At 55.5% G+C, this 15865-nt stretch overlaps 2 protein-coding genes across 3 annotated transcripts in view; both read right to left on the reverse strand.

Annotated features, from left to right (window-relative positions):
* Positions 1 to 15865, reverse strand: part of LOC127046553 (avidin-like) — a 52347-nt gene that overhangs the window by 4107 nt on the left and 32375 nt on the right. The gene's annotated exons all lie outside the window — the stretch shown is intronic.
* Positions 5 to 12666, reverse strand: LOC127046542 (avidin-like). 2 transcript variants are annotated; one of them, XM_050943715.1, is made up of 5 exons: positions 12427 to 12664; positions 8429 to 8557; positions 6540 to 6750; positions 915 to 1032; positions 5 to 196 (listed from the first exon to the last, which is right to left on the reverse strand). In XM_050943715.1, the coding sequence occupies exons 1-5, from the start codon at positions 12493 to 12495 to the stop codon at positions 121 to 123; spliced, it is 603 nt and encodes a 200-aa protein (XP_050799672.1). In that variant the 5' UTR covers positions 12496 to 12664; the 3' UTR covers positions 5 to 120. The 2 variants fall into 2 exon arrangements, with proteins under 2 accessions (XP_050799672.1, XP_050799673.1); XM_050943716.1 differs by lacking the exon at positions 8429 to 8557 and having other exon boundaries at positions 12427 to 12666.

Consider the following 15865-nt stretch of genomic DNA (forward strand, 5'->3'; position numbering starts at 1 on the left):
CTGCAGCCCAGCAAACAGCCCTGACACCAGGTGAGATGCTCTTGAGAGAGCCCAGAACAATTCCAGATGGGGGGGACCAGGAGCTCTGGGGCTGCAGAGTGGGGTAACAGTGCTGCTGAGTCACCGGGCACCATCGCTCCTCACAGATTCATCCACGTTCTGCCCCTTGATCCGGGTGAAAACGTTTGTGCCGACCCTGCAGGGAAGCGCAGAGCTGAGGTTACTGGCCCAGCACGGGCCTGCGCTCGGGGCTGCCCCATACACGGGGTGGGAGGGGGCAGGGCACAAGGTGCATTAATCTGAGATGGAGAGAAGCCCAAAGAGGCATCTCCTCCAGACGCCACCTCACAGGGGCACCCGGACGCACAATGCAGGGGCAGGTAGGGGGCTGGCAGGCAATTCCTCCAGGCTCCACCCCGGGGGGCACCCGGCCACCCAGCCCAGGGAGGCAGCGTGGCTGTGGGCATCCCGCATTGGTGTGTCCTCAGAGCCACCGAGCAGCACCCAGGGAGCAGGCAGGGGCTCCGCAGGCTGCACATCCCCGTGGTGCTCAGCAGGGCCATTGGGGGCAGGGACCCGCCAGCAGCCACCTGCTCAAAGCTCCCCTTGGTGCCCCCCAGGGCAGGCAGCCCCCCCTGCATCCCCCCAACCCCCATGTTCACACTAAGAGGAGCCAGGCAGCACGGAGTGAGAAAGACAAGGCACCTGCAGGCTCTGCAGCCACCCCAGCATGTGTGCGGGGAGGGGCATGGAGCAGCCCCGTGCAAGAAAGGCAGCTCCCCCGTCACTGCCAGCCCACCACAATAAATGGCTTCGCTTCACGGGGGCTCGGAGCAGGGACGGGGCCAGGCCCTGCAGTTCCAGCTCTGCAGACGGCACCTTCACTCCTGGGCAGCCTGTGTCCCGTCACCCACCTGGTCGCCTCCCAGCCATTTGGGCCTTTGGCCTTCTCTCGCAGCAGCCACATGGTTTCCAGAATTTCCTTCCCATTCTCGTCCACAAAGCACTGGCCCGTGAAGACGGTGGTTGAGTCTGCCAGGGAATGACGCACGAGTTGAAGTGAAAGTCAGAGCTGCCCTCTGCATCCCCACAGGTGTGTGTGCAGCCCCCAGACGGCCCGAGACATGAGCGATGACTCCGAGGCCCTGTCAGTATAGAGCAGCCCGTAACCAGGCCAGTCAGAGAGTCCCGGTGCGAGAAGGGTAGGCTAGTGTCTGAGTCCCCATAGTGCACCGAGCCGCGTGACTACTCACCTGTCCTCTCACCCCGTCCCCGGGGGAGACGCGAGGAGGGGCTCGTTCTAGGGGCTGGGGTTTAAAGCATTGTGACCTTGTAAGTGTGATATAACATCTCATTGAAAGGTGACAGGGCCAGAAAGAGTTAATTACCTCACAGACTGACCTGACCCAGGACCAAACTTTAGAGACTGGTTGGGAAGATCTGTAAATGAGCAGAGCTTTGAAATGCAAGTCTGCATTGGGAGAGGTAGAAGGGGGGGGGGGGGTGTCTGCTCAAGTCTTGGGATGTAACAAACAAGTCTTATCTATTGCTGTGGCTTTGATTTAAAGATCAAACAAGGAATATTAACATTTAAGAAGATACTTGAGTGAAATAGTGTTATTGTCTGTGTGTCTCTTTCAAGGTTGTGGTAACCTGTGTCTGAACTGTTTAATAGATAAATTACCCTGTGCTAATTCCCAGGATGTTTGGGAGAAGGAGAGTTAAGCCTGTTGTTTTCTCAGGCCCAAAGGCTGCTGGAAATGTATAAGAAGCCTGGGACATGATCCTGCTTCATCTCAGATCTGCTTTGGGTATCAAGAGGAGGAAACCTTAAGCCATAAGGATTGAGATCCCCAGTCATTGACTGGAGTCACCCTGAATATGGACACTGGACTATAACCTCTGGACTATTTCTAAAAGGACTTTTGGCAACTACAAGCTCATCTCTACTATGTTTCTGAACCTCAAGAATTGAATTCAAGTCTGTCTGTATATTGATCTTTTAACCACCTTGTCATAAACAGATAGCTAAGGGTTAATGTCTCTTTCACCTGAAGCACCTGACCAGAGGACCAATCAGGAAACCGGATTTTTTCAACTCTGGGTGGAGGGAAGTTTGTGTCTGAATCTTTGTTTTCTGTCTGCCTGCTTTCTCTGAGCTTTGGAGAAGTAGTTTCTGCTTTCTAATCTTCTGTTTCCAAGTTGTAAGGACAAAGATCAAATAGTGAGTTATATGATTTCTTTTCTTCGGTATTTACATACCGGGGAATTGGTGGGAGGAAGAAATCAGGGGGAGATCTGTGTGTGTTGGATTTGCTAGCCTGATTTTGCATTCCCTCTGGGTGAAGAGGAAAGTGCTTTTGTTTCCAGGACTGGGAACGGAGAGGGGGAGTCACTCTGTTTGGATTCACAGAGCTTGTGTCTGTGTATCTCTCCAGGAGCACCTGGAGGGGGGAAGAGAAAAAGGATTATTTCCCTTTGTTGTGAGACTCAAGGGATTTGGGTCTTGGGGTCCCCAGGGAAGGTTTTTCAGGGGGACCAGAGTGCCCCAAAACACTCTAATTTTTTGGGTGGTGTTAGCAAGTACCAGGTCCAAGCTGGTAACCAAGCTTGGAGGTTTTCATGCTAACCCCCATATTTTGGACGCTAAGGTCCAAATCTGGGACTAAGGTTTGACATGAGTGGCAGCGGTTACGGGATAGACAAAATCCAGAAGCCAGTAGGAATATTATTTTTTTCTCTTCTCTGCTAAGGGCTTTTTAGCAGAGAGAAACAGTTTGGGTTTAAAAGAGAAATTTTTTTTCTGCTCTCTCTGGCAGTTTGTAGCTTGCATAGTAAGCAAGAAGCCATTAAGAGGCTGTTAAGGGTCTTTTGTCACACAATAGCACTCCCATTAGGAGTCAATTACCAGCACTATATACATGCAAATAAAGTGGTTTTTCTGGTTTGCTTTACATTGAAAACAAAGGGCAGAAGCCCTGTTGCTAGGCAGATCCCAGGAGGCAACAGAGCCTGCAGTTCAGAAGATAAACACCGGAGGGCACCCCAACACAAGAAAACAGGAACCATGTCTACCAAGACAAAAATGGAGGCCGAAGGACAAATCAAAGAAGCTGAACACAGGCGACAACTGGAAAAAAGACAAAAAGAGGTGGAGCTGAAAGAAAAGGAAGAAAGCATCAAACTGGCAGCCTACCAAAGAGAACAGGCAGCCAAAGAGGCAGCACACAAAAGAAAACTAAAAGAAGAAGAGGTGGCCCACAGAAGGAAACAAGAAGAAGAAGAGGCAGCCCACAGAAGACAGATAGAACTCCAGAGGGAAGCCCACCAACAGGCCATGGAATTAGAAAAGGCTAAGCAACAGACTCCAGCCAATCCTAACAACCCATCGCCAATTATTGCTCCACAGCACAGGAAATTTCCCACCTACAAGGCAGGTGATGACACCGAGGCCTTCTTGGAAAATTTTGAAAGAGCCTGTCTTGGGTACAGCATCCCTGAAGACCAGTACATGGTAGAATTGAGGCCACAGCTCAGTGGACCTTTAGCAGAGGTGGCAGCTGAAATGCCTAAGCAGCAAATGAATGACTATAAACTTTTTCAAACCAAGGCCAGATACAGCATGGGGATAACCCCGGATCATGCCCGTTGGCGCTTCAGAACCCAAAAGTGGAAACCAGATGTGTCATTTCCTAAACACGCCTACTACGTTGCAAAAAATTATGAGGCCTGGATATCAGGACACAATGTTAAAACCTTGAAGAACTGCACCTCCTCATACAAATGGAGCAGTTCTAGGATGGTGTTCCTGAAGACATCACACGGTACATACAAGATGGAAAACCCAAAGATCTCGCTGAGGCGGGGGAGATTGGAGCCAGATGGATGGAAGTGGCAGAAAGCAAGAAAGCTACGGTCAAGGGAAACGAATACCCCAGGGGGCACACCGACCATAAACCCTACAACCGAGGACAGCCAAAGACCCCACATACAACCCAAGTCAAGCCACAGACACCCTATTCGTCCACCTCACCAGTCTCCAGTAACGCACCTCGGCCCACCACCTGGAGGGGGGAAGGGAAAAAGGATTATTTCCCTTTGTTGTGAGACTCAAGGGATTTGGGTCTTGGGGTCCCCAGGGAAGGTTTTTCAGGGGGACCAGAGTGCCCCAAAACACTCTAATTTTTGAGGTGGTGGCAGCAAGTACCAGGTCCAAGCTGGTAACCAAGCTTGGAGGTTTTCATGCTAACCCCCATATTTTGGACGCTAAGGTCCAAATCTGGGACTAAGGTTTGACATGGTGGCAGAGGTGGGATCATGTCAAACCTTAGTCCCAGATTTGGACCTTAGCGTCCAAAATATGGGGGTTAGCATGAAAACCTCCAAGCTTGGTTACCAGCTTGGACCTGGTACTTGCTGCCACCACCTCAAAAATTAGAGTGTTTTGGGGCACTCTGGTCCCCCTGAAAAACCTTCCCTGGGGACCCCAAGACCCAAATCCCTTGAGTCTCACAACAAAGGGAAATAATCCTTTTTCCCTTCCCCCCTCCAGGTGCTCCTGGAGAGATACACAGACACAAGCTCTGTGAATCCAAACAGAGTGACTCCCCCTCTCCGTTCCCAGTCCTGGAAACACAAGCACTTTCCTCTTCACCCAGAGGGAATGCAAAATTAGGCTAGCAAATCCAACACACACAGATCTCCCCCTGATTTCTTCCTCCCACCAATTCCCTGGTGAATACAGACTCAATTTCCCTGTAAAGAAAACTTTATATAAAAAAGAAAGAAAATACATAAAAATGGTCTCTCTGTATTAAGGTAACAAATACAGGGTCAATTGCTTAAAAGAATATTGAATAAACAGCCTTATGCAAAAAGAATACAAATCAAAGCACTCCAGCAACTATAGACATGTAAATACCAAAGAAAAGAAATCATATAACTCACTATTTGATCTTTGTCCTTACAACTTGGAAACAGAAGATTAGAAAGCAGAAACTACTTCTCCAAAGCTCAGAGAAAGCAGGCAGACAGAAAACAAAGACTCAGACACAAACTTCCCTCCACCCAGAGTTGAAAAAATCCGGTTTCCTGATTGGTCCTCTGGTCAGGTGCTTCAGGTGAAAGAGACATTAACCCTTAGCTATCTGTTTATGGCACACCTCTCTCTCTCTTTTCTTTTTTAATAAATTTTAGCTCAGTTAATAGGAATTGGCTCTAAGCGTGTATTTTGGGTAAAATCTAAGTTATAATTGAACCTCGGTGTGTGGCTGATCCTTTGGGGTTGGAGGAACCTTATCTTTTATATGATGAGAAAAGATTTTCAGGAATCATCATCATATCTGACGTGTGTGTCTGGACGAAGGCCTGAGGCTGGGCACTTCAAGGGAACTGCATGGTTTGAACTTCTGAGTAACCAGAGAGGTACTGTAGAAGCTGTTCTGTGCTGGCTGGTAAATCTAAGTATTGGAATAACCAGCAGCTTCTGGGGTTTGTCTGCCCTGTTCTGTTTGCTGTTCACCCTAACTGAGTGACCTCAGCTGGCTCCCATGGGCAGCAGCATCACAAGTATACATGTTGCTCTGTATTTACGCTAGAGAAGGCGGGTTCCAGAAACACGCCTGGCCTGGCAGCGGAAGATGGGAAGGTTTGTGCTGGTCTCTAGTACCAGGGAAAGTTCTTCGTTCTTCCCGCAGTCTCAGCTGGCTCTGGAGAACGGGCCATGTCCCGCACAGAGTGTTACCGGAGTACAGCTCTGCACCACTTCCCAGTAGCAGAGCTGGGGGGAGTAGGGGGAGTGGCCGTTCCCCTGAGCACTCATTCAGGGGCGCTTTCCAGCACGTCTGGGTCTTCGGCAGCACTCAGGCACTTGCTTCAGCGGCGGGTTTCTTCAGTCGCTCCGGGTCCTCGGCGGCAACTCGGTGTGGGTAATTTGGCGGCGGGTTCTTCAGTCTTCGGCGGCAAAACTTGGGTTTTTCTTTTTTTTCCTTCACTGCTTTGCAATGCGTGGCGCTTTTTTTTATGTGTTCGCTCCCCTGCTCTTAGAACCTGGCTACGCCACCGCCACTTCCCCAAGCAAAACACACTGCGCTGGCAAAGGGACTTTTGGCGGGGCCAGCTGCGTCTCCACTGGGGGATTTGCCGGCCCAGCTGGGTCGGTCGGGGTGTTGCTTTCACACACTTACCGACACTGCAATGTGTGCAGAGCAGGCCCCAGCACTGGGAGCCAGTGGGGGCAGGTGGCTTTTTTCTGTCCCAGCATCCTCGCCATTACTGCTAAGGCCAGGCCAAGGGTTGGTGCCAAGACCCCCAAAAGGAGGGAGAGGGGAGGCAGGGAGGGAGGCTGCTGGATGCACAGGAGCAGGAGGTGGTGCCAGGCAAAGGGCAGCATGAGAAACCGGCCGAGTCAGGAGAGGGAAGAAGAGGCTGAGGGAGCAACTAGTGGGGAGGGGCTATAGACCGACCCAGAGGGAATGGGGAGGGAGCCAAGATCCCCTCCCTGCCCCCCACCGGGTGCTGCAGCCCCTGGGGCCTCCTACCTGAGAAGCTTTTCCAGTTGACAGTAAAGCCAAATGTCGGCTGCCCCGCCTTGTCGAAGTGCTGGGACCCGTTGAGGGACGCAGGTTGGATGGGTCTCTGAGCGAGCGACACGGCTGTCTTGTACTCACCAGAGAAGGTGCCATCCCCTTTCACTTCCTGTATCTGCATCTTGGAGCCCAGCTCGTTCCTCCACAAGCCAGTCAGGATGCACTGAAAGGGGAGGGACACGCTCAACAGGCAGCAGGCAGGCGGGATCGGTGCCCTGCACACAGCACTGTGGGTCAGATGCTCAGCTGGAGCCGTGCTCTCGAGAGCCCCGAACGCAGGACAGAGATAGCGGAACTTCTGATTTATAAACATCTTGTGATTTTAATGCCAATCTCACTATTTCTGGGGGCTCATGGTGGCTGAACACTTGGTGTGGGTGAAACCGCAAGCCCCAGTAACAGGTCTGGTCTATACTTAAATAACTCCTTATTATCCTCAGTCTTCCAGGCACGGATTAGCCCCCAATGTCTTTAGCTTCCCTTATGAATTTTCTTCCCGTCATAACTTCTAATGAATAGTGATTGCTATCTCCTTCCCCTTTCCCCATTGTTATATGCACACAGTATATTCATTTCTAGTTGCTGCCTTCACTTCACCACAGCAGCAAGCTGAGCTCTTAGCAGGAGCTGCCTCTTCTGCAGCTGTGAAATCATTATTTATTGCCCAGCTAGGAAACTCTTCTTTACCAACTCTGAACTTTCATTCACATTTTTCTGTCTAACTTTTGCTTTCCAATAAATTTCATTGATAATTTCCATCAGCTGTGGGATCTTAGCCCTTTTGTAGCACCACGACTGTCTATGACTGGTTGGGTCTGTGCTCAGGGCCGAGCATGCTGTGAGCTGGGCTATAACGTATGAACCGAGTCAACTGCAAACGTACGGCACGACAGACCCCTGCTCCCAGAGCTGGCAGGAGGCGGGTGATGAATGAAAATGAACACAGGGAGACAGGCCAGCAAGGAGCCCAAGAAGGAGGGGAACAGGGTCTCCCCGTGAGCATTAGGGCTTATTCCCCAGGCCGCACGGTGGCCCTGTGAGCAGGCACACATGGGGCATCTTCTGAGTCAATGATGCTGCTCACTGGTGCCCCTACCCCCCCTCACCGCCCGTCCTGGGGGAGGTCTCATCCCTCCACCACAGCTTTCAGCCTCAGCCCTGCAAACCAACGTCCCGCCTGTGTGACCCTCCCTCCCTGCCCATTCGCCAGAGCAGGGCTGCCCAGGGGACCCCGAGCTGCCAGCGGCTCTGTGCACCGTGCAGGAGCCTGGCCTCAGGCGTCTATCCAGCATACCAGCCCAGCACCGCTCTGTGCGGAGAGCAGAGGCGCCTGCACAGACAGTACTAAGCACACAGCGCTGAGCGGCTTCTGCCCTGCCACCTGGCTGGGAAAGGGGGAGGGACCCAGCTGCAGTTCCAGCTCAGTTCTCTCTGGCCCCGGGCTGTGACTGGCCTGCGCAAGGGCCCAGTTGCTTTCCTTCCACATGCAGGGTAACATCACTCCACCACGTAAGCAAGGCTGGGCTGCCACCTGGTCGCCAAGGTCAGTCGCGCTCTGGACCTGCAGCCTGTGTCCTGAAACCAACTCTCTCCTCTGCACCGTGGTCCTTATGGCCCTTTCCGTAGCGTATTGGCCACCAGGCTGGTGCACCCTCGCTACCAGCCCCAGCCTCCCTCTGTCCCACACACTGTCCCCATCTGAAATTGAGCTTGGGCAGGGGTAGGATCTCAGCCTCCACAGTTCCTGTAAAGCCCCAAGCTACCCAGACAGCTGGGCATCCTGGGATGCAGCCAGGTACCAGCTGGGGCCTGGGCAGCATGGGTGCAGAGGCTGAGGTTACCTTGCTGCTTGCTGCTTGTCTTTGCTGCCCAGGGGTCGGTCCAGGCCTGGGATTTGTTTTCTTTGTGGCTCTCTCCTCCTCTGAGCGTTTCTTTCCCTCTGTGACATTTCCATCTTCCTGGCAAAGCAGCTGTTAAAGAGAGCAGACAAAAGCAGCTGCTTTCCTGGGCAGACACTCAGCGAACCAGCCAGTGCCCCAGTGCTGCTGCTCCTGGAAATGCCAGTTGGTGCCCAGACCCTGGACACGCTCCCGGGGCCAATATTTTGCCCACGGAGACACAACGTTTAAGGCCAGAAGGGTCCTGCCGGGTGCCACTGGCCACCGCCCCACCAAGCACCACCCACTAAACCCAACAACGGAAATGAGAGGAAAGTCTTGCAGCCCCAGGAGACGAGGCTGTTACTTGCCGCAGGCAGAGGCCAGGAGGCGATGAGAAGCACCAGGCCCAAGGCCACATGCTGCAGAGGAAAGAGAAATACAAGCTGATCTGGGGGAAATGCCTTCCCAACCCCACATGTGGTGTTCAGTCAGGCCCTGAGCGTGGGAGCAGGAACTAGCCAGCCAAGCCCCTGCAAGAGAGGATGCTCCTACCACCTCCAAGCCCTGGCCCACCCGCCCATTGTCCCATCTCCAGCCAGGGCCACCCCTGAGGCTTCAGTGGCAGGATATAAAAAGAAACAAACCCAGACTACACAGAGCCAGGGACTCTCAGGCTGGAGGCTGAGACCCAGGGTGCTGCTGAAGGACAGAACAGGGGTTTCAGATTGGAAGGAATTGCTCAATCTTGCTTTTAACACTGATGACTTGAGTAACACGGGGGTTAAGAACATCAGAACAGCCAGACTGGGTCACACCAAGGTCCACCTAGCTCAGTATCCTATTGGCCGACAGTGGCCACTGCCACGTGCCCCAGAGGGAATGAACAGAGCAGGGAATCATCAAGTGATCCCTCCCCTGTCGCCCATTCCCAGCTCCTGGCAAATAGAGGCTAGGGCCCTGCCCATCCTGGCTAATAGCCATTGATGGACCTGTCCTCCATGAACTTACCTAGTTCTTTTTTTAACCCTGTTATAGTCTTGGCCTTCACAACATCCTCTGGCAAGGAGTTCCATGGGTTGACTGTGAGTCGTGTGAAGAACTAAGCCTGCTGCTTCTAGCCCATTGTACTGAGCATCCTGCTTGGTTGAGGGACCCCACATATTGCTAAAGATTTTAAAGCTTGTACATAAGCTATTCATGGGGTGAAATCCCTGCATGGGGTGGTGGGGAGGGAAGGGGACACACCCCATTCTTACCTTCCCCAAGTGTCAGTGCAATGCCTGTCCCCATCACCTCTCACTCCACAGCCTCGAACTCTTACTGCCTGCCCCAGAGAGGGGAAGAACCCAGCAAATCTCCCTCCACCACTGGGGTCTCCTTCTCCAGAAACAGCGTCTGAAGCCTCCCCCACCCAAGGCCATTGATCCCCTGGGGGTGTCCCCCAACCCGGATAAAACCCCAACTGAAAGTGAATCCCAGTCACTGCAGGACCAAGAGCCTGATATGAGCCAGAGCCAGCGCCCAGCCCTCTTGGCCCCTCGCCCTGCCCCAGCCTGAGACACCCCAGAGCCAGCGCCCAGCCCCCTCGGCCCCTCGCCCTGCCCCAGCCTGAGACACCGCAGAGCCAGCACCCAGCCCCCTCGGCCCCTCACCCTGCCCAGCCTGAGACACCCCAGAGCCAGCGCCCAGCCCCCTCGGCCCCTCACCCTGCCCCGGCCTGAGACACCCCAGAGCCAGCGCCCAGCCCCCTCGGCCCCTCACCCTGCCCAGCCTGAGACACCCCAGAGCCAGCGCCCAGCCCCCTCGGCCCCTCGCCCTGCCCCAGCCTGAGACACCCCAGAGCCAGCACCCAGCCCCCTCGGCCCCTCACCCTGCCCAGCCTGAGACACCCCAGAGCCAGCGCCCAGCCCCCTCGGCCCCTCACCCTGCCCCGGACTGAGACACCCCAGAGCCAGCGCCCAGCCCCCTCGGCCCCTCACCCTGCCCAGCCTGAGACACCCCAGAGCCAGCGCCCAGCCCCCTCGGCCCCTCACCCTGCCCCAGCCAGAGACACCCCAGAGCCAGCGCCCCGCCCCCTTGGCCCCTCACCTGCCCAGCCTGAGACACCCCAGAGCTAGCGCCCAGCCCCCTCGGCCCCTCAACCTGCCCCAGCCGGAGACACCCCAGAGCCAGCACCCAGCCCCCTCGGCCCCTCACCCTGCCCAGCCTGAGACACCCCAGAGCCAGCGCCCAGCCCCCTCGGCCCCTCACCCTGCCCCAGCCTGAGACACCCCAGAGCCAGCGCCCAGCCCCCTCGGCCCCTCACCCTGCCCAGCCTCAGACACCCCAGAGCCAGCGCCCAGCCCCCTCGGCCCCTCACCCTGCCCAGCCTCAGACACCCCAGAGCCAGCGCCCAGCCCCCTCGGCCCCTCACCCTGCCCCAGCCTGAGACACCCCAGAGCCAGCACCCAGCCCCCTCGGCCCCTCACCGTGCCCAGCCTGAGATACCCCAGAGCCAGCGCCCAGCCCCCTTGGCCCCTCACCCTGCCCCGGCCTGAGACACCCCAGAGCAAGCACCCAGCCCCCTCGGCCCCTCACCCTGCCCCGGCCTGAGACACCCCAGAGCCAGCGCCCAGCCCCCTCGGCCCCTCACCCTGCCCCGGCCTGAGACACCCCAGAGCCAGCGCCCAGCCCCCTCGGCCCCTCACCCTGCCCAGCCTGAGACACCCCAGAGCCAGCACCCAGCCCCCTCGGCCCCTCACCCTGCCCAGCCTGAGACACCCCAGAGCCAGCGCCCAGCCCCCTCGGCCCCTCACCCTGCCCCAGCCTGAGACACCCCAGAGCCAGCGCCCAGCCCCCTCGGCCCCTCACCCTGCCCAGCCTCAGACACCCCAGAGCCAGCACCCAGCCCCCTCTGCCCCTCACTCTGCCCCAGCCTGAGACAACCCAGAGCCAGCACCCAGCCCCCTCGGCCCCTCACCGTGCCCAGCCTGAGATACCCCAGAGCCAGCGCCCAGCCCCCTCAGCCCCTTACCCTGCCCAGCCTGAGACACCCCAGAGCCAGCGCCCAGGCCCCTCAGCCCCTCACCCTGCCCAGCCTGAGACACCCCAGAGCCAGCGCCCAGCCCCCTCGGCCTCTTGCCCTGCCCCAGCTTGAGACACCCCAGAGCCAGCGCCCAGCCCCCTCGGCCTCTTGCCCTGCCCCAGCTTGAGACACCCCAGAGCCAGCGCCCAGCCCCCTCGGCCCCTCACCCTGCCCAGCCTGAGACACCCCAGAGCCAGCGCCCCGCCCCCTCGGCCCCTCACCCTGCCCAGCCTGAGACACCCCAGAGCCAGCGCCCAGCCCCCTCGGCCTCTTGCCCTGCCCCAGCTTGAGACACCCCAGAGCCAGCGCCCAGCCCCCTCGGCCCCTCACCCTGCCCAGCCTGAGACACCCCAGAGCCAGCGCCCAGCCCCCTCGGCCCCTCACCCTGCCCAGCCTGAGACACCCCAGAGCCAGCGCCCAGCCCCCTCGGCCTCTTGCCCTGCCCCAGCTTGAGACACCCCAGAGCCAGCGCCCAGCCCCCTCGGCCCCTCACCTGCCCAGCCTGAGACACCCCAGAGCCAGCGCCCAGCCCCCTCGGCCTCTTGCCCTGCCCCAGCTTGAGACACCCCAGAGCCAGCGCCCAGCCCCCTCGGCCCCTCACCCTGCCCAGCCTGAGACACCCCAGAGCCAGCGCCCAGCCCCCTCGGCCTCTTGCCCTGCCCCAGCCTGAGACACCCCAGAGCCAGCGCCCAGCCCCCTCGGCCCCTCACCCTGCCCAGCCTGAGACACCCTAGAGCCAGCGCCCAGCCCCCTCGGCCCCTCACCCTGCCCAGCCTGAGACACCCCAGAGCCAGCGCCCAGCCCCCTCGGCCCCTCACCCTGCCCCAGCCTGAGACACCCCAGAGCCAGCGCCCAGCCCCCTCGGCCTCTTGCCCTGCCCCAGCTTGAGACGAACCTTCTGCCCTGATAAAGCCCCCAGGGATGCCATCCCCAGAGCCACCGCGAAGCTGATCTTCTTTATCATCTCTGGAGTGGACGGGGACCGCAGGTGTCAGCTGTGCCACTCTCTGGTGAGCGTTGTTTATAGCTTGGGGCCCCACAGCTGACAGGGAGCCCTCTGAGCTTTGTACTGCCAGCTGACAGCTCATCAGCGGCACCATCATTTCCATCTTGTGTTTGTTTCGTTTCCCCTCAGTAGCTGAATTCCGAGAAGCAAGCACAGGCTTTGGGGAGGGTGAAAGTGAAAGCGAGACCTGTGGCCAGCAATGCTGGGACCCATGCCAGGTGTAAATGTCCAGAGCAATGATTTCCCTACACCCCCCCTCCCGAATTTCCCCAACACTCCCCGCCCCCCCCCCCAGTTTTGTGAACTGGTTACATGCAGCATTGCCAATTTAGTAACTGTCTGGAAATTTGAATTAAAATTGAAACATTAACACACACTTCAAAAGCATATACAGTGTCTGATAAAATACATGTATCTGAACAGTGTGAACATAGACTAGCTTCCTTATCCAGCTGTTGTTTTTATGACAGTGTCAGTGCATTCATTGCAGTGATGTTGTCCAACCTAATAATTTCAAATGATGATTTGTAAGCAAAGTCTAATGAGCTCTCCCTGGCAGCTAGTGATGAGCGGGGGCTGGGGGGAAAGGCTTCAGGCCCAGATTATATTTACGTTCACATCTAATCTACCTAGGGATCCAGCAAACAGCTGTGTTGCTCCAGCAATAGAGTTTGGCTGGGGTTGGGTTACAAATCACTTGAATGCAGGGGGGTGGAGGGGATGAAATGTTGTTCTTACTGTATGAGTAAAGGGCAGTAGAACTGTTGTCAAGGTTCCTTCCCCACTCTGAACTCTAGGGTACAGATGCGGAGACCTGCATGAGAACCTCTAAGCTTAACTACCAGCTTAGATGTGGTTTTGCTGCCACCACCTAAATTATTTATGAATCATTTGGGAAACTCTGTCTACCTCCCCCCCTCCACCCCCAATTGCTCCGTCCCAAGTACTACAACCCTTCCCTGGGCAGCCCTGAGAGACTTCTCCACCAAGTACCTGGGGAACACTGATTCAAACCCTTGGATCTTAACACAAGGAGAAATTAACCATTCCTTCTGCTTTCCCCCCACCAATTTCTGGTGAGTCCAGATCCACTCCCCCTTGGATCTTAAAACAAAGAAAAATCAATCAGGTTCTTAAAAAGAAGGCTTTTAAATAAAGAAAGAAAGGTAAAAATCATCTCTGTAAAATCAGAATGGAAAATACTTTCCAGGGTAATCAGATTCACAGAGCCCAGAGGAACCCCCTCTAGCCTGAGATTCACAGTTACAGCAAACAGAGGTAAATCCTCTTAGCAAAAATGAACATTTGCAAGTTGAGAAAACAAAGATAAACCTAACACACCTTGCCTAGCTGTTACTGACAAGCTTGAAATATGAGAGACTGGTTCAGAAAGGTTTGGAGAGCCTGGATTGATGTCTGGTCCCTCTTAGCCCCAAGAGCGAACAACCCCCAAAACAAAGAGCACAAACAAAAGACTTCCCTCCACCAAGATTTGAAAGTATCTTGTCCCTTTATTGGTCCTCTGGGTCAGGTGTCAACCAGGTTTCCTGAGCTTCTTAACCCGTTACAGGTAAAAGGATTTAGGTGTTATAGTATTGTACACAGGAGGGCTGTTCCCTTCCTGTATAGTTATGACACCTGTACTTAGCCTGTGCTGACTGAGGGCATCGAGAGAGGGTGGGGACCTGTCTCTCTCCACTGATTAAAGACAGAGCTGATTAGGCTCCATAGAGAGTCTTCTGTTCTGTTAAGTGACCACTGCAGCTGAAATCACAGATATTCAGGTCTAACGTAGTCCTGCCGTGGGACAGTGTTTCTGTGGAAGAGATGGCCCAGACTGCACTAGCAGTGAGGTTCCCCCACTGAGAGTTCAGGAGAAATCACTGAGAGCTGGTGGAACCTCACGAGACCAACTTGCAGAGGTCACAGTGGCAGGTGGCAGCAGAAGGTGACTGTGCAGGTGTGACGAAGTGAGGCTGTTCTTAATGTTTCCTCTGAATACTGTGGGGGAGCCTCAGTTCCCGGCTGACCCTCTGTTGCCTGGCAATTAATGGCCAGGCCCTTCCCCCCTGCAAGGGGATGCTAAAGGTGTGGGAGACAAAGATGTCGGGTGACCTCTTGGCCCGGGAAAGAGACAAAGCCCAGAGAGGAGGGGCTGGAGGGGTTGTTAGTCTGGAGCTGGCTGGGGACGAGGAGTGAAGTGCAGACGTGGGGGTCTGGCTCACTGCCCCTCAGAATGGACCCAGCCGAGGGGTCCGGTTCGCTGTACCTACAAGCTCTGTTTTAGACCCTGTTCCTGTCATCGAATAAACCTCTGTTTTACTGGCTGGCTGAGAGTCACGTCTGACTGCGAAGTGGGGGGGCAGGACCCTGTGGCTTCCCCAGGACCCCGCTGGGGCGGACTCGCTGTGGGAAGCGCATGGAGGGGCAGAGGATGCTGAATGCTCCAAGGAGAGACCCAGGAGGTGAAGCCGTGTGAGCTTCTTGCCCTGCAGACAGTCTGCTCCAAGGGAGAGGAGGCTCCCCAAAGTCCGGCCTGGCTTTGTGGGGAGCAGTTCCAGAGCATTGCCCGGGGACTCCGTGACAGCAGGGCCATTGGCAACAGAGTGGTGGACTGAACAGTGGCACAATGAACAGCCGTGGCCAGAGCGAGGGGTGAGCAGCTGGAGGAACGAGCAAGGTGCCTTCTTGCCCCCAACCTAGGAGGTGAACTCACGTGAAAGCACCTCTGAACTCTGAGTCTCCACTGGCCAAGGACAACGCCGGTGAGTGGGGTGCGGTGGAGGGAAAAGTAAGGGGCATGTTAAATAAACATTTGTTTGTTGAACTATATTTTAGTGATTTTGCTCCAGAATGCTAGATTTGTGACTGGGAATGGAAACTTACATAAATATGTTTCCTAGTAGGCCAAGATTTTTAAAATGCAGTATTTGCCAAGGTTGTTATCTCACATCATTGCTATCTTGAGTGGTCATTGTGTTGAGGAGTTTTTGTACTAAACATTTTTATTATTATAATTAATTTTTACATAAGAATGGTCATACTGGGTGTCACGGAGTCACCGGGCGATGCTCTGGAACTGCTCCCCACCAAGCCAGTCAGGACTTTGGGGAGCCTCCTCTCCCTTGGAGCAGACTTGTTCAGGGCAAGAAGCTCACACGTCTTCACCTCCTGGGTCTCTCCTTGGAGCATTCAGCATCCTCTGCCCCTCCATGCACTTCCCACAGCGAGCCCACCCCAGCAGGGTCCTGGGGAAGCCACAGGGTCCTGCACCCCCACTTTGCAGTCAGACGCGACTCAGCCAGCCAGTAAAACAGAGGTTTATTAG

Source organism: Gopherus flavomarginatus, chromosome 3 (genome assembly GCF_025201925.1).
Source record: "Gopherus flavomarginatus isolate rGopFla2 chromosome 3, rGopFla2.mat.asm, whole genome shotgun sequence".
Taxonomy (NCBI): Eukaryota; Metazoa; Chordata; order Testudines; family Testudinidae; genus Gopherus; species Gopherus flavomarginatus.